This window comes from Crocuta crocuta, unplaced genomic scaffold (assembly GCF_008692635.1).
Source record: "Crocuta crocuta isolate KB4526 unplaced genomic scaffold, BGI_CrCroc_1.0 scaffold50, whole genome shotgun sequence".
In the NCBI taxonomy this organism is placed as follows: Eukaryota; Metazoa; Chordata; class Mammalia; order Carnivora; family Hyaenidae; genus Crocuta; species Crocuta crocuta.
Window position 1 is genome coordinate 2,892,874 of NW_027527428.1, and position 22,133 is coordinate 2,915,006.

A 22,133-nucleotide genomic window follows, 5' to 3' on the forward strand; every position below is an offset into this window, starting at 1 on the left:
AGCTCCCCACAGTTTTCGAAGAGCCCAGCTCCCGAGGACCCCTCTGAGGACGAGGACCGGACTCCGGACCCCAAGTTCGCCGTCGTGTTCCCCAGGATGCACAGGCCCGGGAAGGAGTCGAGCAGTCGGAGCTCAGAGGAAGCGTCCGCCGACGCCCCAGCCGGGGAGGCGCGCGTTTGGCCTCGTACAGAGGCTTGGGGGGACAGTGAGGGGCACGNACGACGAGCCCCCACTCGACGAGAGCGGCTCCAGCAGTGAAGCGGAGCCGGAAACCTTGGAGGCGGAGGCTCCGGTCCACTGGACTCAGAGCTCAGAACCCCGCGAGGACCCCGGGCCTGACACCGACGACGCACTGCTGCCTCGACTCACCTTGGAGACCCACCGGCGGTGGGAGAGAAGCCCGGGCCCCTGCGGGCCTCCGAGGGGGCGATGGGTGCCAGAGGATGAGGCTGAGGAGGCGCTGGAGAGGGACCTGGAGCTGAGCCTGGGGCTCGGCCTGGACGCACCGCCCTCACTGGGTGCGGAAGACAGGGGTCTTGGGGAAGGCCTGGAAGACACGGAGGACCTGGCTCGGCTGCGGTGAGCAGGCGCAATTCCAAATCTGTCCTGTGTGGGTCACCGAGTTCCTCAAATGTCACCCCACCTCCGTTTTCATAAATTGTATCCTTAGACGGTCTTGTAACTTAACAAAAGGTCTTCCCTGGGGAAGATGCAGGTGAGGGATGAAAATCAGATGCCCCTGCCCCGAACTTTCTTCTCGAACTGGCACAAGGCTTCCCTCTGGGTCAGCTCCTGCCTGTAGCCCCCATGGAGTGGGTAACTCACTGAGCAGCCAGACCCCTGTGTTACGGTCAGGGCTCAGAGAGGACGCATGCCTTGCCCAAAGTATCTCTACAGCCAGTGGCGGTGCTAACCCAGGACCTCCTTCTGCCCCCTCCCCAATTCCCTGCTCCTCTGCCCCGCTGTCCCCGCAGACCAGTGTGTAACAGCTCTGTGCTGCTGTGCCTGAAGAAGAGGTTTCACCTGGGCCGAATCTACGTATGGGGGCACCTGGGGGTGGGGGCGGCGGGATTGCCTGTGCCCTGAGATCAGAGGGCGCTCTGGCACTTCTAGAACCTCTCCTTCCTTCTCCCTGGGCTGAGTGCTGAACCGTCACTGGGGACCTGCAGGGCGGGGGCGGGGGGCTGGGCTGGGGAGGACTGAAGCTCCACTCCGTTTGTATCCCCTGCCTCCTCCTTACTGTGACGACAGCATCTGCTTTTCTCCCCAGACCTTTGGGGGGCCCTTTCTGCTCTCTCTGAACCCCCGCCGGCCCCTGCCTCTCTTCTCAGCTGAGGTTCTGGCCAGCTACCACCCCAAGAAGGCCCCTAACACCACCCCGTACGTGACTTTGCCCCCAGCAACCCTCTGCTCACCTGCCCCCCCACCCCCGCCCCGGGCGGGCGGCTAAGCCCCAGCATGTGCCACTGATTGAGATCCTGGTGACTGAGGGCGTGTCCTGGCTACATTAGGAGGGCCCAGAAGCCCAAGCTTCTCATTTGCTCCCACCCCTCCTCCCTCAGACACATCTTCGCCACCGTGGCGGCAGCCTACAGCCTGTCTCAGAGCACCGGGCAGGGCACATGCATTCTCCTGGGGTGAGTGGGGGGGCCCTGCTGAACCCACGGGCCACTCTGAGGACCCGGAGGCAGGGACGTGGGGGCTGCATTGGAAGCTGCAGGCCTGGTCCGCTGCTGGGCAGCAGCGCTGGATTCATAAGGGCTGTGCTCCTGGCTGAGGTCACCACACGCGCCCCTTGACTGTGGCCTCTTGGCGTCTTCTTTTCTCTTCGGTCTCCATGCCCTGGGTCTATCTTCCCACATTTCCAGGGGTGGGAATCACTTCCAGGTGGGCATGCCCCACTTCCTGGGCTCCATGGGTGTCCTCTGTGCTCCTTCCCACAGTGGGCACAGTGGCTCAGGGAAGACAGAAGCTGCCAAAAAGATGGTGCAGTTCCTGAGCCACCTGGAGCAGGAGCAGACGGGGGACAGAAGATGTCAGGTGAGGGGCAGCAGGCCTTTTCCCCGGGCGGTCTTCAGGCCTCTGGCTCCTCCTTGGGGGCAGCCCCAGGCATTGCCTCCTGTGGGACAGGCCAGGGTGGGGTGGGGCCGACCCTCTCCATGGCCGAGCACAGCCCCTAGGCACGAAGGATCCTCAGCTGGGATGCCTGATCGTGGACGCAGCCACCGCTCCTGGGGATACTTGAGTGCCCCTCCTCCACGCAGCTGGACGGTGCGCTGCTCGTGCTCGGCAGCTTCGGCCACGCCGGGACGGTCCTCAATGCAAACGCCAGTCGCTTCGGCCAGGTCTTATGCCTCTGCCTGCAGCAGTGAGTGATGGGGGTCGCGGTGGGCACAGGGGGCACCCCCATCCAGCTCCCTTTACTGGGAACCCGAGCCTGCTGCCCTTGGGTCAAGCCGATAGTGGGTCCCATTCTGAGCAGGGCCCCTGGGTCGCGTGCACCCTGGGCATCCCCACCCACTGTCCTGTGCCCACAGCGGGGTCATCGTGGGAGCTTCTGTATCACATTATCTGCTGGAGGCCTCGAGGGTGGTGTTTCAGGTAAGACCTGCGCCGCTGCTCCCCTCTCTCCAGCTCCCAGAGCGGGAGAGGTGGAGGGGCCATGCAGGGGTGTGGTCACTACCCTTCCCCCCACCCCTTCCCGTCTGCATCCCTGCCTTTCCCAGGACCTGCCCTTGCTCCCCTGGGGCACAGGACCAGACCACTGCTACCCCTAAGCCAGTCCTTCTCCCCAAGGCCCAGGCTGAGCGGGGTTTCCATGTTTTTTACGAGTTGCTGGCTGGGCTGGACCCTGCGCAACGGGAGCAGCTCTCCCTACAGGGGCCGGAGACCTACTACTACCTCAACCAGGTGGGGGCAGGGCTTGCCTGGGGAAAGGTCTGGAAGGAGTGGCCGGAGGGGAGGGAAGCTATGGGCCGCCAGGCCCTGCCCCCTCACTCCCGCTGTGCTGTGCAGGGCCAGGCCTGCAGGCTCCAGGGCAAGGATGATGCCCAGGACTTCCAAGGACTTCTGAAGGCCTTGCAGGTGCTGGTCACGCGCCCCGAGGAGCTGAGCGCAGCCTGGGCCGTGCTGGGTGCCATCCTGCAGCTGGGCAACATCTGCTTCTCCTCCTCAGAGGTGGGCCCCCGCTGTGGCCAGGGGCCGGTGTGGACGCTGGGTCAGTGGTGGCTTGTTTGTGGAGTCAGGGCAGCCATGACACGGAACACCTGTGGGCCGCCTTCCAGGCCTCACAGCTGCCCTGGAAAGCAGGCGGGTTCCCGTCTCGTATAGAGAGAACAGAGACCTGGATCATCTGTGCCGACGCCAGTGCCTCCTAGCTGCCACCCAGGAAAGGGAGGCCTGCACTAACTGAGCAGCTCCCGTGCATCCGGCACCATTGAAGTCACTTTATGTGTTTGTTTTCTTTTAATTGTTTTTAAATGTTTACTTATTTTAATATAGTTTATTGTCAAGTTGACTAGCATACAGTGCATACAGTGTGCTCTTGGTTTTGGGAGAATGTTTATTTTTGAGAGAGAGAGAGACAGTGTGAGCAGGGGAGGGGCAGAGAGAGAGAGGGAGACACAGAATCCAAAGCAGGCTCCAGGCTCTGAGCCGTCAGCACAGAACCCAGCACGGGGCTCAAACCCACGAACCGTGAGATCATGACCTGAGCTGAAGTCGGACCCTTAACTGGGTGAGCCGCCCAGGCGCCCGTCTGTTTTCTAATTCGGTTCTCACAACAACGCTGGAACTTAGGGTGGTTGTTTCCCTTTTAACAATAAGACAGTGGAGGCTCAGAGACGAAGAGTCTGCCGGAGCCAGCCAGCTAGTGAGGAGGTAAAATGAGGACTCGCTCTCAGGGCCCCCAGGCTCCAGAGTCCGCTCCTCTCCGCCCAGTGGATGTGGGATGTGGCCATTCCCCAGCAGAGCTCTCCCCGCTCCCTCCCTTCTCTGTCCAGCGGGAGTCCCAGGAGGTGGCTGCTGTGTCCAGCTGGGCTGAGATCCATACGGCAGCCCGGTTGCTGCTGGTGCCACCTGAGTGCCTGGAGGGGGCTGTCACCAGGAAGGTCACGGTGAGCCCCGGGCTCCTCAGGAGGCAGGGCCGACCTCAACCACACGCAGGCTTGGCGCGGGCCCGGATCAGCCCGGGGCCTGATGTCCCTCCTCTGCCCTCCAGGAGACCCCCTATGGCCGAGTCTGCAGATCCCTGCCGGTGGAGAGCGCCACTGATGCCAGGTGGCCCTGGGGGCGGGAGAGCCATACCGGGCCTGGCACCCTACCCTACGGCACTGGCTCACTCACCACGCCCACAGGGACGCCTTGGCCAAGGCCCTGTATTCTCGGCTTTTCACCTGGCTCCTGGGGAAGATCAACGCGCGGCTGGCGCCACCCGGGGAGGGAGAGAGCACGCACACTGTCACCATCGTGGACGTCTATGGCTTTGAGGTCACCCCTTGGGGCGGGGCCCAAGATAGGGTGCCCCCCTTGTGCTGAGCATTTCCGGGGCCAGCTCTCCCTGAGGGAGAGCACCCTTGAGCTATTGCCTGTCTAGCCACGAGAGACAGGACACAGTCCATGGGTGTGGCCTTTCTGCCCTGCTCTGTCCAGCCCTGACATCGCTTCTGGAGAGTTCTGTCTTGCTCAGCCCTGCAGAGTCTCACAGGAGCCTCTGGGGCAGCAGAAGGCAGAAGCCCTAGTATGGGTCTCACCTCTTATGCACCGAGTGGACCCGGAAAAGGAACAGTCCCCTGAACGGCCCTGAGTTTTCATAAGCAGGGAGGAGGCTAGAGCAAGGGGAGGTGGCCTCTTTCCCTGGACGGGCACCGTTCACTGCCCCCTGCCCTCTCCTCTCCACCGTGCCCTGGGGACCATGCCCTCTCTGAGCGGGGGACGTTTGTGGCAAGTGTGTGCCAGAGCGTGTCAGCGCTCTCTGTATGAAGCTGCATGGAGCGGGGGCTCTTCCGGGCTTGTGAGTGGAGTGCGGGGGGGACACAGAGGCAGGAGCCTGCAATCCTTACGGGAGGAAGGCTGGAAGGGTTCCTGGAGGCAGCAGCCTGGGGCCCTGCTTGTGAGGATGTGGGATCTGAGAGCCAGGGAGCTACCAGGTCATAGGAAGAGGTGCCTTCCAGACCCCAGGATGGCTTTGTCCAGGGGCCTGGAGGCTCACAGTTGTGCTGAGGCAGAGGGAAGGGTGTGGACTGAGGTGTAGGCACGCGCTGTGCCTGGGCCTTTGGACTTGACCTTGGAGGCAGCAGCATCAGCCCCAGGGCACCACTCCTCCCTGAGTTCTGGGAGGGGAATGAAGGACACCCGGCCCCTGTGCAGCACCCCCCCCACACCGTACCTGCCCCAGGCACCACCACCCCCACCTCATGTGGGTGCCTACCTCACTGCCCACACGCTCCTAGGCCCTGCGGGTGAATGGCCTGGAACAACTGTGCAATAACCTTGCCAGCGAGCGCCTGCAGCTCTTCGCCAGCCAGATGCTGCTGGTCCAGGAGGAGGTAAGAGGAGCTGAGCCTGGCGGAGGGGGGGGCCACCCAGGCATTCCCAGAGCAGAGGCCCTCCCTGGGAAACCGAGGCACTGAACTGACAGCCCTGCCCCAAAGCACCCCCTGCTAGGGGCCATCTCAGCCTTTCTGGGCCTCCCTTTACTCATCTGTACAATGGGAGAGCCACCCTGTCTCTGGCTCTGATGAGCTCCCCCTGCAACTGGGGTGCTGGCTGTTCCCAGGAGGCATGTCAGCGAGAATCACTGTCCTGGGTGCCCGTCCCCCAGCCTGTGAGGGACACCTGCCTGGACCTCCTCACATCCCAGCCCCACGGCCTCCTGAGTATACTGGATGCCCAGACATGGCTGGCCCAGGTGAGCTCCCAGTGGTAAGGACGAGGTGGGGGCCCTGGTGGCCAGGCTGAGGCCATCAGGGCCTCTCAGAGGAGCCAAAAGGTGATGGGGTCCAGAAACCCTGCCCATAGCCTCTCAGCAGAGCTTGGGAAGGCAGTGAAGCAAACTAGGTTCAAATCCTGTCTCCGGGTGATCTTGAGAAAGATCCCTCACCTCTCTGGGGCTCCTCAAGTCCTTGCTGCAAAAGGGGCAGCGTGGTGGGGACTGCACAGGGCTCGTAGGGGTCCCTCAAGCCTCCAGCTAGTAGAGGGCAAGCCTCAGGGCTGTGGGACGGCCATTCCACAAAGGGATGCATAGTCCAGGCAAGGGCAACTTCACGTGCAAAGGCCTGAGGGAAGCTCGTCCCTCTTATCAGGCCACAGACCACACCTTCCTCCAGAAGTGCCACTATCACCATGGCAACCACCCCTGCTATGCCAAGCCCCAGCTGCCCCTTCCTATTTTCACCGTGAGACATTACGCCGGGACCGTCACCTACCAGGTACCTGGGTAAATCGGGGACAGACTCCTGGGTGAATCAGTGGTGTCTGCTCCCCAGACCTGAGTCACCAGACAGGTAATAGGAGTAGGTGAGGGGAAGCCCCTGCGAGGGCTTGGCCGTATGTGTCTACCTGTGTCCTCGGCCCTGTTTTTTTTTTTCTTTTTTAAAAAACTATTTTTTGAAGTTTACTTATTTATTTATTTTGACGGGGAAGGGCAGAGAGAAAGGGAAAGAGAGAATCCCAAGCCTGATGCAGGGCTCGAACTCACGAACTCAGGAACCGGGAGATCACTACCTGCACCAAAACCTAAAGTCCAACAGCTAACTGACTGAGCCTCCCAGGAGCCCCAGTGCTATACAGTTCTGAGCACGATGGGGCACAGGGAGAGGAGGCCTTGGGAACCTTAAGACCAGAAGGGCAGAGCGTACGTGTGGAACCTGGCTCTGATAACCTTAGGCTGGCTGCTGCTGCTTTTTTTTTTTTTTTATGTTTGTTTATTTTTGAGAGACAGAGCATAAACAGGGGAGGGGCAGAGAGAGGGAGACACGGAACCTGAAGGAGGCTCCAGGTTCTGAGCTGTCGGCACAGAGTCCAACATGGGGCCTGAACCCACAAACCATGAGATCATAACCTGAGCCGAAGTTGGATGCTTAACCGACTGAGCCACTCAGGCACCCCTCTGCTTCTCCTTCTGAGCATCCATTTTCTCATCTGTGAAATGGAAGTGGGAATCTGTCCTATAACATTGTTGTGAGGGTTGAATGCAATAATGTGGAAATGGTCAAGCAGGTGCCTGGCACTTGCTAGGTGCCCACGAAAGGCACTCTCCCTTCCTCCTCCTGAGTTTCCTGGAGACTGGGTAGGGGCCTGGTGTAAAAGGTAGGACCATGTGAGTGGTTTGAGGTAGGGCAAGTCAAGTAAGGCTTCCTGGAGGAGGTGACATGCTTTGGTTATAGAAGAAAACACAAATTATCCAGAAGTTACTCAAACAAACCCATGGGACATATGTCAATTATACCTCTCCCCCTGCCCCCCCCAACCCAATCATGTCTGAAAAAAAAAAAAGAAACACAAGGAGACTGAATAGAGAAAACCACAAAACTATATTGAAGCTCACAAAAGAAAACCTAAAAAAGGAGGGTCAAACCACATTCCTGGTGGGGAGCCCTACCTTCTTTCTCAGTTAATCTAGAAAAGCAACAGCATTCCAGACAATACCCCAGTCGGGTTCTTCTGGGAGGAGGAGGAACAAGTTTTGACAAAATTACTCTGAAATATTAGCTGGAAAAGAAATGCATGAGAGTAGCCAATAAAATAATGAAAAGCAGAAGATTAAGGAAGAATTTGCTCTACCAGATATTAAAACATAGTCATTGAAAGACTATGGTGTTGATAAGGAACAGACCCATCAATGGAACAGAATTGTTCCAGGCAAGTGGGAATCTTAGTACCCTCCGCGCACATCCACACACCCACGCACACACACACACAGACACACACACACACACACACACACTCCTTTTGTGTCTAACTTACTGCATTAAGGAGGATATTTTCCCAAGGTTCATCCATGTTGTCGCATGTGTCTGATTTCCTTCCTTTCCACAGCTGAATAATAATCCGTTGTATGGATGGATCATGTTTCGAGTATCCATTCATCAGCTGATGGATACTTGAGTTTCCACTTTTTTGGCTTCTGTGAACAATGCTGCGAACATGGCTATGCAAGTCTCTATTCAAGTCTCGGCTTCCAATTCTTCTGGCGTATGTAGCTAAGAGGGGAAGAGCTGGGTCAGGAGGTAATTCTAGGTTTACTCTTTTCAAGGAGCTGCCAAACTGTCTTCTTCAATGGCTGCACCATTCCATATTCCCACCAGCAGCAGGCAAGGGCTTCAATCTCTGTCCTTGCCAGTACTTGTTATTTCCCATTTTTTATTTTTTAAAGTTTGTTTCGAAAGAGAGCATGAGCTTGAGCTGGGGAGGGGCAGAGAGAGAGGGAGAGAGAGGATCCCAAGCAGGCTCTGCGCTGTCAGCACAGAGCCAGACACAGGGCTTGAACTCACCCACTATGAGATCATGACCTGAGCTGAACTCAAGAGTCAGATGCTTAACCCATCGAGCTACCCAGGGACCCCTTATTTTCCACTTTTTAAAATGATACTCCTCCTAGTGGGTGTGAAATGGTACCTTGCTGTGGTTTTGATGCATGTTTCCCTAATGGCTCATGATGTTGAGAATCTTTTCATGTGCTTCTTGGCCAGTTGTGTGTCTCATCTGGAGAAATATCTATTCAAGTTCTTTGCCCATTTTCTAATCAAGCCGTTGTTATTGTTGGGTTGTGGGAGTTCTTTATATAACCTGGATATTAATTGTTTATCTGCTATGTGATATTTTCTCCTACTCTGTGGGTTGTCCTTTTGTTCTGTTCTCTTTTGAGGGGCACTTGGCTGGTTTAGTCTGTTGAGCAACTATTTCCACTCAGGTCATGACCCCAGGGCTGTGAGATCGAGCCCTGTGGCGGGAGCTAAGCATGGAGTCTGCTCAAGGGTCTCTCCCTCCCCACCTCTGCCCCTTCTCCCTGCCTTGCACGCGCATGTATGCGCTCTCTCTGTCTCAAATAAAAATAAATAAAATAAAAAATGCCTTGAGGCACACAAGTTTTAGGTTTTTTAAATTAATTAACTTATTTAAAGTCATCTCTAGGGGCGCCTGGGTGGCTTAGTCGGTTAAGCGTCTGACTTTCGCTTAGGTCATGATCTCGCGGTTCGTGGGTTCGAGCCCCGCGTCAGGCGCTGTGCTGACTGCCAGCTCAGAGCCTGGAGCCTGTTTCAGTCTGTGACTCCCTCTCTCTCTGACCCTCCCCTGCTCATGCTGTCTCTCTCTCTCTCTCTCTCTCTCTCTCTCTCTCCTAGAAATAAATAAAACATTAAAATAAATAAATAATAAATAAAGTCATCTCTATACCCAACGTGGGGCTCGAACTCCCAGCCCCAAGATTAAGAGTTGTATGCTCCACCGACTTAGCCAGCCGGGTGCCCCACGAAAGTTTTAATTTTGATTAAACCCAGTGCATCTATTTTTTCCCTTTTTTTGCCTGTGCTTTTGGTGTCCTATTCAGGAAATCATTGCCAAGTCCAATGTCCGGAAGCTTCTCCCTGTGTTTTCTTCTAAGAATTTTAGAGTTCTAGGTCTTAGATTTAGATTTTTTTAAAGTTTATTGATTTTGAGAGAGAGCAGGGGAAGGGGCAGAGAGAGAAGGAGAGAGAGAATCCCAAGCAGGCTCCTCGATGTCAGTGCAGGGCCCAACGAGGGGCTCGAACTCACAGATTGTGAGATCGTGACCTGAGCTGAAGTTGGGAGTCTGGCCCTTAACCGACTGAGCTACCCAGGCTCCCCCTTAAATCCCCCTTAGATGTTTTTTTTTTTTTATAGTTTATTTTGAGACAGATAGAGATAGAGCATGGGTGGGGGAGGGGCAGAGAGAGAGGGAGACACAGAATCTGAAGCAGGCTCCAGGCTCTGAGCTGTCAGCATAGAGTCTGATGCGGGTCTCGAACCCACGATCTGTGAGATCTGACCTGAGCCGAAGTCGGACGCTTAACCGACTGAGCCACCCAGGCACCCCAAATCCCCCTTAGATCTTTGATCCATCCATTCATTAATTTTTACATCTGGTGTGAGATAAGAGTCAAGGTTCATTCATTTGCATGGGGTTTCCAGTTTCCCAGAGGCTCTAGTTGAGACAAAGGAGGCCCTTTACCTCAGTGGGAGAGGCTCGATTATGTGACAAAGGGACCGGCCTCCACCCCAGCCTTCTCTCCTCGGCCGCTCCGCTCCACACATTGTCTCTTGCAGGTTCACAAGTTTGTGGACAGAAACCGGGAGGATCTTGACCCCGCCGTGGTGGAAATGCTTGGCCAGAGCCAGCTCCAGGTGTCCCTGCTAGCCTTCTCTGGGCCCCCACCCCTCCACCCTGTGTGGCCCTCATTCTGCCCTGGACACTCTTGCCCAAGGGGCAGGCCCTGGCACCTTGGATCGTGGGCTGAGCCCTCCAGGGACTGGATGCTGCTGACTACACCCCAGCTCCCCGGGGACAGGGGCGCAGCCCCCCCCAGCTCCATGGGGCAGGGGCGCAGGACCCCCAGCTCCGCAGGGACAGGGGCACAGCCCCCCCCAGCTCCATGGGGCAGGGGTGCAGGACCCCCAGCTCCCCAGGGACAGGGGCGCAGCCCCCCCCGGCTCCATGGGGCAGGGGCGCAGGACCCCCAGCTCCCCAGGGACAGGGGCGCAGCCCCCCCCAGCTCCATGGGGCAGGGCACAGGACCCCCAGTTCTGCAGGGACAGGGGCGCAGCCCCCCAGCTCCATGGGGCAGGAACGCAGGACCCCCAGCTCCGCATGGACAGGGGTGCAGGACCCCTCAGCTTCTCAAGGATAGGGGCACAGCTCCCTCCCAGCTCCATGGGGCAGGGGTGCAGGACCCCCAGCTCTGCAGGGACAGGGGCACAGCCCCCCCCAGCTCCATGGGGCAGGGGTGCGGGACCCCCCAGCTCCACGGGGACAGGGGCACAGCCCCCCCAGCTCCATGGGGCAGGGGTGCAGGACCCCCAGCTCTGCAGGGACAGGGGAGCAGGCAGGGCTATGGACGGGCCTGGGGGACAAGCCAGCTCAGCCTCGTCTCCCCTGCAGCTTGTGGGCAGCCTGTTCCAGGAAGCAGAGTCCTGGTGCAGTGAGCGAGGCAAACCCACACTGGCATCTCGCTTCCAGCATTCCCTGGGGGACCTCCTAGCCCAGCTGGGCAGGTGAGAACAGTGGCCTCCATGGGAGACCCCAGGGAGGTGAATGGAGAGGGGCTGGCCTGCGCCTGAATGACCCCCTTTCCTCCCATCAGGAGCCATGTCTATTTCATCCAGTGCCTCAACCCCAACCCGGGAAAGGTGAGCTCCCCTCCTCCCCACGCCTGGCCCCAGAGCCTTCCCATCCACCTGCCTCACCCGTCTCGGTGGCCCCCAGGAGTCCCCACCACCGCCCGCAGCCTTAAGCCCCTTGCCTCCAGCTTTCATCGGCTCTGTCCCATGGCCACAGCTTCCGGGTATCTTTGACGGAGAATATGTGGCAGAGCAGCTGCTCCAGGCAGGCATCCTGGAGGTGGTGTGTACCCGCAGTGCCAACTTTCCTGTGCGCATGCCCTTCCAGGCCTTCCTGGCCAGGTAGGGCCCGAGGATGGGGGTAGCCAAGGGCCTGGGGACCTCAGGGCCAGGACCCACAGGGGCGGCTGGCAGACCCGGGGTTCCTGGGTTCATTCAGGGTGGAGGTGGACCCACTTTCCTAGAGACCTTAGTCTTGGCCACTAACCTCCTCTTCCCCCATCCCTCTCTCCTTCCCCATTCATTATCCCCCTTCCCTCCAAGCCTCCGTCTGCCCCTCCTCCATACAGCAAAACTCTGCTGGGTGCCTGGCACATAGTAGGTGCTTTCCAAATCGTCGTTGAATGACTTAGGGACTGAATAGACTGATGGGCTGGGAGGGAAGGAGGTTCTGACCTCAGCTCTCCATCCGAGGGGCAGGTTCCAGGCCCTGGGGACAGAGGGGCAGGGAGAGCCCTCTGACCGGGAGAGGTGTGGCGCCATCCTGAGCCAGGTGCTGGGGGCTGAGTCGCCCCTCTGTCACCTCGGAGCCACCCAGGTGGGTGTACGTGTGCAGAGAGGCAGGCGTGGCTGGAAAACGAGAGGCGTGTTCCTGGACCGAGTCAGGATTTGGTGGTCTTTCTGGGTGGTGAGGAGACGGGGTGTGGGCTGGGTGGCACGTGTCCTGGGCTCCCCACAAGGCTGTCCTGCTGGAAGGGAGGACGACCAGGCCCCAGGAGAAGAGCGGGGTGAGCCCCGGCTCCCCTGCGCCCTCCCCTTCTCCCCCAGGTCCTGCTGCGGGAGTCGGGCTGGCGGCAGCTGGAGCAGCATTGGGCCCAGCGACGCTCCCAGGCCCTGCTCGCCCTGCACCGCAGCCTTCGCGCCTGCATCTCCCGCCAACGCCTCGGCCGCCTCCTCCTGCCTCGGATGCAGGCGCGCGTGCGAGGGCTCCAGGCAAGGTCTGCAGGGGTGGGATGAGCCGGGACTTCTCAGGTGGGGAGACAGGGTGCGGGAGGGGTGGGGCCTCAAGGCAAGTCTGTATGCCCCAATGTTGTCCCCACCCATACCCTGCAACCTCTGTTTGAATACCCCTAGTCACAAGAAGCTCACTACCTACTGAGGCTACCCGAAACTGCAGTCTTGACTCCTTGAGTGTTTTCTAGTCTGTTCTTCACTCTGTAGCAAAAAAAAAATCCTCTTTTAAAAGCATGAATCGGGGCGCCTGGGTGGCTCAGTTGGGTGAGCATCTGGCTTCGGCTCAGGTCATGATCTCACCGTTCGTGGGTTTGGGCCCCACGTTGGGCTCTGTGCTGACAGCTCAGAGCCTGGAGCCTGTTTTTGGATTCTGTGTCTCCCTCTCTCTCTGACCCTCCCCTGCTCACGCTGTCTCTCTCTCTCTCAAAATAAATAAATAAATAAATAAAAGCATGAATCGGGGTGCCTGGAGGGCTCAGTCGGTTAAGCTTCTGACTTCGGCTCAGGTCGTGATTTCACTGTTCACGGGCTCAAGCCCCGCATCGGGCTCTGTGTGGACAGCTCAGAGCCTGGAGCCTGCTTCAGATTCTGTCTCTCTCTCTCTCTGTCCCTCCCCCGTTTGCACTCTGTCTCTGTCAAAAATAAACATTAGTGGAGGGGCACCTGGGTGGCTTAGTCGGTTAAGCGTCTGACTTTCGNTAAAAAATAAACATTAGTGGGGATGAGCACTGGGTGTTATATGGAAACCAACTTGACAATAAACTATTTAAAAATATTAAAAATTTTTAAAAAATAAAATAAAAGCATGAACTAGGCTGTGTGAGGCCCTGCCTACCTCTCCAGCCTCTAAGTCAGATTTTATACTCTAGGCTCTTTGGACTTCTTGATCTTCTAACACTCCCTTCCCCTTCTCACATAATTAACTCCCATTTGCTTTCACAGCCTGTTTTTGTTCACTCACCCAACAGCTGTTTGTTGACCTCCATTACCCGAGGCCAGGCACGGTGACCCAGGGGTCAAGGCAGAGATGGTGCCTCCCAGGATCACTGGGAGTCAGGTGCAGACAGTAAACCAGCCACCAGCCACCCCAAAGGTGGTGTTAAAGTGCTGAAATAAAGTAAGGACAGTGCCGTGGACACCAGGGACGTCTTCCNCACCCATCACCACCATCCATTCCCAAGATGTTCTCGTCACCAATAGAAACTCTGCATCTCTTATGCAATTATTCCTCGCTCACCTTTCCCCCAGCCCCCCGTAACCTCCAGTCCACTTTCCGTCTCTACGAATTTGCCTGTTCTAGATATTACATGTAAGTTGATTCGTACAATATTTCCTTTTACGCCTGGCTCACTGCACTCAGTGTTATGTTTGCAAGGTTCAACCATGTTGTACAAGGTATCAGAACTTCATATCTTGTTCTAAAATTTGTTTATGTTGAGAGAGAGAGAACACGTGAGCAGGGGAGGAGCAGAGAGAAGGAGAGAGAGAATCCCAAGCATGCTCCCGCTTATCCGTGTGGAGCCTGATGTGGGGCTCAAACCCACCAATAGTGAGATCACGACCTGAGCCGAAATCAAAGAGTGGGACGCTAAACCGACTGAGCCACAGAACTTCATTTCTTTTTTTTATGGCCGAATAATGTTCTACTGTGTGCACAGACCACACGTTGTGTATCCACTCCTCCGTCAGTCATCATTTGGACTGTTTGCACTTTTTGGCGACTATAAGTCTGCTAGGAACATGAGTGTGCAAGTATCTGTTCAAGTCTCTGCTTTCAATTCTTTGGGAATTGAAAGGGGTGGAATTGCCAGGTCATGCGGTAATTCTATGTTTCGTGTTTTGAGGAGCGTTTTTCCACAGCGGCTGCCCCGTTTCCTGCTCCACCAGCATGAGCCAGGGTTCCGGTTTCTCTACAGCTTTGCTAATACTTATTTTCCACTATTTATTTATAAAGCTTATTTATTTTTGAGAGAGAAAAAGAGAGCATGAGCTGGGGAGGGGCAGAGAGAGGGAGACACAGAATCCGAAGCAGGCTCCAGGCTCCGAGCTGTCAGCACAGAGCCTGATGCGGGGCTTGAACCTGCAGACCATGAGTTCATGACCGGAGCCGAAGTTGGACGCTCCACGAACTGAACCACCCAGGCGCCCCTATTTTCCACTATTTATTTTTTTTTAATTTTTTTTTTTAATGTTTTACTTATTTCTGAGAGAGGGAGAGAGACAGCATGAGCAGGGGAGTGTCAGAGAGAGAAGGAGACACAGAATCTGAAACAGCCTCCAGGCTCTGAGTTGGCAGCACAGAGCCCGACGCAGGGCTCGAACTCACAAACCGTGAGATCATGACCTGAGCCGAAGTTGGACGCTCAACTGACTGACCCCCTCAGGTGCCCTTATTTTCCACTTTTTAAATTAGAACCATCCTAGTGGGCATGAAACAGTATCTCATTGTGGTTTTGATTTGAGTTTCCCTAATGACGAACGAGGTTGAACACCTTGTGTTTCTTGGCCAGTTGTGTATCTTCTTGGAGAGATGTCTAGTCAAGTCTTCTGTCTGCCTTTTGATTGTAAAGTTGGTCTTGTTGAGTTGTAGGAGTTCTTTATAAATCATGGAAATTAAACCCATATCAAATCCGTGATTTGCAAACATTTCCCCCAGTCTGTGTGTTGCCTTTTCACTTTCTTGACAGTGTTCTTTGAGGCACAAAAGCTGTACATTTATTTTTTTATGATTTTTTAAACATTTATTTTTGAGAGAGAGAGAGTGTGTGTGTGTGTGAGAGAGCAGGGGAGTGGCAGAGAGAGAGGGAGACACAGATTCTTCCGAAGCAGGCTCCAGGCTCTGAGCTGTAAGCACAGAGCCCAGTGTGGGGCTTGAACTCACCAACCACAAGCCGAAGTCAGATGCTCAACTGAGCCACCCAGGTGCCCCTCAGATTTCATCTCTAAGTAATCTCCACACCCATTGTGGGGCTCGAACTCACAACTCAGATCAAGAGTCACACTCTCCACTGACTGAGCCAGCCAGGTGCCTTTTTTTTTTTTTAATTTCTTTTGAACATTTATTACTGAGAAACAGAGACAGAGCACAAGCAGGGGAGGGGCAAAGAGAGGGGGAGACACAGAATCCAAAACAGGCTCCAGGCTCTGCACTGTCAGCACAGAGCCCAATGCGGGGCTCAAACCCACGAACCGCAAGATCATGCCCTGAGCTGAAGTCAGATGCTTAACCAACTGAGCCACCCAGGTGTCCCCCTCCTTTTTTTTTTTTTAAATTCTACCTCCAACATGGGGCTTGAACTCATGACCCCAAGATGCTCTACCAGACTGAAGGAGCCAGGCACTTCAAAACTGTACATTTTTAAATTTTTTAATGTTAATCCTGCTCGTGACCCTTTTATTGAGGAGTCTGGTCTTTCTTATACCTGGGAAATTCTCAAAGGCATGATCTCTTCTCGATGTCTTATCAGATTTCCAGTGGTAGTTTTTTCTTTTTTTTTTTTAGAAGTTCTTAAATGAAAAGATGTCAGACTCTTCTCAACATGTCAGTTGATTCAGTTAATCTTGCGGTGGGGCAGGTATTACACTAATCCTCATTTTGCAGATGGTAGAGATAAAACAGAGGGAAAGTAGCTTCCGCACGGTCACGCAGACTGAACAGGAGAGAAGCAAGCCCAGGGGTCGGCTCTGCTGTCTAAGACCTTAATCTCCTTCACTGAACACCTGCTCAGTGCACCTGTTCTTTTAAAGTGTCCTTTCCTTTCCCTGCTGCTTCTGTTAAGCACCTTGCAGGGGAGTATCGCTGGCCTGGGGGTCAATGTTCACACTCATGTTTGGCTGGGGGATTCAGGTACCAGATCTAGGTTTGGGCACCTCCCCACGCCCTCCTCCCCACCCCCCGGCCTCTAGGAAGCGGTACCTCCGGCGGCGGGCGGCTCTGGGACAGCTGAACACCATCTTGTTGGTGACCCGTCCCCTGCTCTGGAGGCGGCAGAGACGGCAGGTGAAGTTTTTGGGTGCGGCAGCTCGAGGTAGAAGTTAGGCAGCCTTGCTGGTCTGGCTCTTCCCATGTCACGCTGCCTGCGTGTAGGCTGGTGCCTCCCGGAAGTCGCTTCCTTCATCCCCGCCCATCCTCCAGAGTCTGACGCTCCCCTGCCCACCTGGGGTGCCTTCCTATCCCCTCCAGGCCTTTCTTGGGGCCTGTCAGCTCCCCTCTTTTGCCCGATGACTGCAATGTGAGGGCCATAAAGCAGCTCAAAGGTCAGTGCCCGCATACTGCTCCCCTGGGGCCCCTCCCTGGATGGACTTTGTCCCCTGGGACCATTTCTTCCTGCCCTCTCCCCAGTGCCCTGGCAGACGGGCAGGGACGCCCATAGCACTAAGGCTGGTGAGGGACCCGGAGGGCTGGCGGCTGGAGGGGGCAGCTGAACTGCCGGGGCGGGGAGGAGCTGCCGGAAGGTTCGAGGAGACCCCTCTCCGGGGCACCAGCATCTCCTGCGTCTCCCCAGGCAGCTTGGGCATTGGCGTGGCCGGCACAGCTGGAGGACCTTCGAGAAGGTGCCAAGCATGGTAGGTGGACTGGGGGCTTGAGGGGGTCTGCTGAGTTATGAACCCGTGGAACCTGGCATGGCTCAAGGGAGAGTGTGGGCTTCCAGGTGAGCCGCCATGGCTCCTGGGTCTCGGGGGCAACCTACGTGCCCTCCAGAAGAGGCCTGGGCTGCCCTGTCTTCCCTCTGTGGGTTCTCGGCGTCCTGTTTGTGTCCAGGATCAGAATCCTCGGTGTTGGGAGAAGTTTATAGTCCTGGGGGTGAGGAGGGACGAGGGGTCCCTGTAGCCCCTCCCTCAGTACCTCGTCAATTGCTCCTCTCTGCCAGGAGCTGGGGCGCTTGGAGATCCCGGCTGAGTTGGCCGTCATGCTAAAGACGGCAGAAGGTGAGTTTTGATCAGTGTCACTCTTGCCATGACCCCCCTCCCCACCTAGTCCCTCTGCGGTGTGGGGGGGGGTCTGTCCCGGCGGTCCCTCCCTGGGATGCGCTGGGCTCCCCTGAGCTCCCTCTGCCCCGGGGCTGGGGGCTGATGGTGAGGGGGGAAGGGTGGTGCCACAGCCCCAGCGCCTTACCCGGCATTTCTGGGCCACCTCCCTGTGCTGTCCCCAGTCCGTCAGCATGTCTTGGCTGATAGCATCACGGAGTCAATGCCCCCAGAAGTGCTGGTCCGGCCTAAGCTGACCCTCCCCGCTGACATTGACCAGTTTCCGTTCTCCAGCTTCATCTCCGTTAGCTTTCAGGTGGGTCCCCAGGCCTCAGCAGCTCCCGGCTGACCCCCACGGCTCCCCAGATATTAGCCCTGCCAGGCAGGGGCTGTGTCTGTTCTTCCTCCCCCCCCCCCCCCCCCCCGCAACACGCCCATCCTCTCTCATCATGGGAGCGAGGGGTGCAGCTTCGCTCTTTGGAGAACATCCGTCGAACCTAAACACCTCACCCTCTAGTGTCACTTAGACCCGTGATGCCACGCCTTTGTTACACCTGTGGCATCTCCCCCCGCCCCGTTGAGGTCCTCTCGTTAAAGCGTGTGTAACGACAAGGCCGGGCTGCAGTGTTGGATACGAAACAGAATTCAAAACTGCTCGTAGAGTATGATCTCAATTTGGTTGACAATGACAACGGGTGTGAGCGGGTGATGTGCGGTATCTACGCGTAGAAAGTAAGACCAGAAACTGTGGTCAGGACTGGCAGCGAAATGTCAACGGTGTTTTAAAAATTCTTTATCCTTTTCCATGTTTTCTGAGTTCTCTGCATGCATGGGTGTCCCTTTTCTAATCAGAAAGAACAATTAAGTTGCATTTTGCAGGCGGTTTTCCTCACCCGCCGCCTGCCCTTACCCCTGCCCACAAGAGCACGAGCGCTCTCGGGCTCTGCCGGGGGGGGGGGGGGGGGGGGCCGCTGGTGAGGACCTGAGATCATNGAGCCATCCCTGCCCCATCCTGGGCAGCCGCTGGCCAAGCCCCTGACCCGGCTGGACGGGGAGAACCCTCAGCATGCCCTGGATATCAACAAGGTGGTGAGTGGCACATCGGGGAGGGGGTGGGCTGGGCTGGGCCCCGGCTCCCGGGTGCTGGCTGAGCCCCGCATGTCCTGCCTTCACCCTGCTCTGTGTCTACAGCTGCTGCGGCTCCTGGGGGACGGGTCCCTGCCCTCCTGGCAGGAGCAGACCATGGGCGAATACCTGGTGCGACAGGGGCAGCGCCGACCAGGGCTGCGGGACGAGATCTTCAGCCAGCTGGTGGCCCAGATCTGGCACAACTCGGACGAGCAGCAGAGCCAGCGCAGCTGGGCGCTCATGGCCATCCTGCTCAGCGCCTTTCCCCCAATGCCCACTCTGCAGAAGCCGCTGCTCAAGTAAGGGGCCTGCCACGTGGGGGCCCAACGAGCAGGGTCAGTGGGCTGCCCTCCCTCCCCATGGCAGCTGTGTGCTGTCCCCACAGGTTTGTGTCCGACCAGGCCCCCACAGGCATGGCAGCGCTGTGTCAGCACAAGCTCCTGGGGGCCCTGGAGCAGACGCGGCTGGCCCCCGGGATGGCACGTGCCCATCCGCCCACCCAGCTTGAGTGGACGGCCGGACGGAGGCGGGGCCGCATGGCCCTGGACGTCTTTACCTTCAATGGTGATGCTCACCTTCTGCTCTCCAGTGGCCCCTCCTGTGACCCTGCTCTCCCTCCTGTGACCCTGCTCTCGCTCCTGTGACCTTGCTCTCGCTCCTGTGACCCTGAGCTCCCTCCTGTGACCCTGCTCTCCCTCCTGTGACCCTGCTCTTGCTCCTGTCACCCTGAGCTCCCTCCTGTCCTGCTCCCTGAAGCCTCGTGGGGACGGCTGCCCCTTCCTGTCAGGGAGGACCTGCTGCCACTCACTCCAGCTCCCTCCCCCTCGCCCCTGTAGAGGAGTGCTACTCAGCCGAGGTGGAGTCCTGGACCACCGGGGAGCAATTCGCCGGCTGGATTCTGCAGAGCAGGTACTGGGGCCCCGGGGTGGGGAGTGTGGCCAACGCGGACCACTGTCCCATCTTCCTCCTGTGTCCACGTGCCCCCTACAAACCCAGGGCCAAAGCCTGCTCCCCCGAGGGGGGTGAGGGGGGGCATGGAGGGGCAAGTGGGCAGAGGCGAGACAGTAGATTCAAGATAGGGAGCAAGAGCAGAGATACCTCTGGTCCCGATTCTAACGAAATAGGCCAATAAATAAATGAGCACGTCAGAGCCGACGTAGAAGGCTGTGGGGTGCAAATGAAGGAGAGCCGTCTGAGGAGACCAGGTCCTCAGCCAGGCTCTGCCAGCCACCTCCGCTTGGCCCGCACTCAGGTCCTTGTCCCTCCGGGTGGTCATCTTCCTGCCTGACCACTGCCCGTGTCCTTCCCAGAGGCCTGGAGGTGCCCCCCCGTGGCTGGTCCGTGTCACTGCACTCCGGGGATTCCTGGCAGGATTTGGCTGGCTGTGACTTCGTGTTGGACCTCATTGGCCAGACTGAGGACCTGGGAGACCCCGTCAGTCCACACAGCTACCCCATTACCCCCCATGGCTTGTAGGTGCCTTCCCAGCACCCCTGTCCCCAGCCTGTTCCGGTCTCTGATCTGTCATAGGTGACCCCAAAAGCTACCCTCTTACACCCTGGGGTTCACAAGACCTGTTACAGGGCCAGCCCCCCTCTAACCCGACCTTTTCCCACCCTACGGGATGCCCCACCCACAGCAGCTTCTATCCCCCGCCTCAGCCGGGGCACCACCCCCANGCATCCAGGCCCCCTCACTGCCCCCAGAACCACCTCCACCCCCATCACTGCCCAGCAGGAGCCACACAGGTAAGGCTGGAACGGACACGGTGAGGTTGGCAGTGTGACGGGAATGGGGGCGCAGGAAGCCCCATACCCCAGGGTGACACTAACCCACCTCTGACCCCACAGCTGAGTCTCAGGCCTCAGGGACCCTGGACGGCTTCCTGGACCACCTCTTCGAGCCGGTCCTCTCCCGGGGCCACAGCGTGAGTGTTCTGCGCACACACCCGCCCCCCACCTGCCTCGGACCCCCTCTCCCAGGGCTCCAGTTCTGACTCCACTGCCTGTGGCCTTTGTCCCTTCAGGATCTGGAGCAAGGCTGGGCTCTGAGCAGCCGCATGAAGGGGGGAGGCGCCATTGGGCCCATGCACCAAGGCAGCTACCCCATGGGTGAGTGCAGGGCTGAGCACCTATCCGGGGTCTCCCCAGTCCAGCAGCGCGGGCAAGCATGGCCTGGGGCGCCCAGGAAGCGCCCATGGTCCATCCTCTTCTTGTTGCCTGAGGTTGGAGGGAGGTGGTCGTTGGGCCTAGATAGGAATTGACCTGGGAAGGCCCTGTGCCCTCAGTTTACCCAGGGGTGATGCAGATGCCCGGATACCAGCCAGCCATGATGCCTGCAGCCATGCCCATGATGCCAGCGGTGGGCGCAGTCCCTGCCATGCCAGGTAAGGCTGAATTGCAGGTCCCTTCTCAGGTAGGAACCAGAGGAAGGGAGGTCCTACCGGGGGCCAGGAGGGCACGGTGGGCGGAGGGCTGCGTGCAAGCTTGGCACTCGTATGTCACTTGCAGCCATGGTGGTGCCGCAGCAGCCGCAGCCACAGCCTCAGCCACAGCCCCTGCTCCCCAGTGTGGACCCAAGGCAGCTGGCGGTCCAGCAGCAGAACTTCATCAACCAGCAGGCGCTGATCCTGGTGAGGGTGGGCCGGGCCCTGAGACTGCCTAGTGGGGACAGGTCTGTGGGGCAGAGCCAGCCCGACTCTTACCGGGCCCGCCGCCCCCTCCCTCTTCAGGCCCAGCAGATGACCGCCCAGGCCATGACGCTGTCGCTGGAGCAGCAGACGCATCAGCGCCAGCGCCAGGCTGAGCCCCGGACCCCTAGAGCTGCTGCCCCGACCTCACCCCCAGCCGTCGCCCCCAAGCCCAAGAAGCCCCTGGTCCCACGGGAGGAGCCGGAGCCGGAGCTGGAATCGGTGGGTGCCTGCCTGAGGGCGAGGAGCCGAGGCCAGGCAGGTGGCGCGGCCTGGGGTGGAAAGAGCGGGCTCTGGGGCTGAGGGGCCGAGAGACCCCACTGGAGCAGGAAGAGGAAGAAAAGATGCCCGGGGCCTTGGCCCCAAGGACCGGGCTGGGGGGGCACGGGTGCTGGGAGAGTGGCCACTTGGCCGGACACGCTCCTCCTTCACTTCCCCTTCCCGCCCACAGGAGATCTCACAGGAGCCCCAGGACAAGCCCCGGAGGCCCAAGAGCTTCCAGCAAAAACAGGAGTATTTCCAGAAATTGGGTGAGGGTGCTCGAGGTGGCAGGCCTGTGCAGAGACCCGCCCACCGCAGCCTGTCCCGGGCACGTGAGGCGCACTCTCCTCCCCTGCGTCAGTGTAGCCTGTCCCAGAGCCCGATGGGCAGGCCAGGTGGAGAGTAACAGGGCCGTCTGGGCACTTCCAGGGCAGCAGCAGATCAAGGTGAAGACAGTGAAGCCTCCAGCCAAGATACAGGTCCCCCGGGAGGAGGAGGAGGAGCAGGACGAGGAGGAAGACAGAGCAGGTGGGGGGGGGGCGGGGGGGGGGAAGGGCAC

General features: G+C 58.1%; 1 protein-coding gene across 1 annotated transcript in view; it reads left to right on the forward strand.

Moving 5' to 3' along the window:
- Nucleotides 1–22,133, forward strand: part of MYO15B (myosin XVB) — a 32,233-nt gene that overhangs the window by 1,326 nt on the left and 8,774 nt on the right. Inside the window, 39 exon segments of the mRNA XM_077756140.1 lie at nt 13–212; nt 214–579; nt 975–1,038; nt 1,271–1,380; nt 1,563–1,630; nt 1,922–2,040; nt 2,265–2,368; nt 2,538–2,601; nt 2,797–2,910; nt 3,016–3,177; nt 4,002–4,115; nt 4,220–4,278; nt 4,356–4,488; nt 5,451–5,546; nt 5,777–5,908; nt 6,303–6,428; nt 10,285–10,362; nt 11,117–11,229; nt 11,319–11,364; nt 11,513–11,637; nt 11,995–12,112; nt 12,343–12,512; nt 16,435–16,528; nt 17,038–17,094; nt 17,400–17,457; nt 17,682–17,812; nt 18,484–18,585; nt 18,688–18,923; nt 19,010–19,188; nt 19,461–19,533; nt 19,935–20,100; nt 20,267–20,372; nt 20,475–20,551; nt 20,651–20,735; nt 20,912–21,010; nt 21,135–21,256; nt 21,356–21,553; nt 21,765–21,843; nt 22,004–22,102. Of these exon segments, the coding sequence (XP_077612266.1) occupies nt 13–212; nt 214–579; nt 975–1,038; nt 1,271–1,380; nt 1,563–1,630; nt 1,922–2,040; nt 2,265–2,368; nt 2,538–2,601; nt 2,797–2,910; nt 3,016–3,177; nt 4,002–4,115; nt 4,220–4,278; nt 4,356–4,488; nt 5,451–5,546; nt 5,777–5,908; nt 6,303–6,428; nt 10,285–10,362; nt 11,117–11,229; nt 11,319–11,364; nt 11,513–11,637; nt 11,995–12,112; nt 12,343–12,512; nt 16,435–16,528; nt 17,038–17,094; nt 17,400–17,457; nt 17,682–17,812; nt 18,484–18,585; nt 18,688–18,923; nt 19,010–19,188; nt 19,461–19,533; nt 19,935–20,100; nt 20,267–20,372; nt 20,475–20,551; nt 20,651–20,735; nt 20,912–21,010; nt 21,135–21,256; nt 21,356–21,553; nt 21,765–21,843; nt 22,004–22,102 (4,642 nt within the window).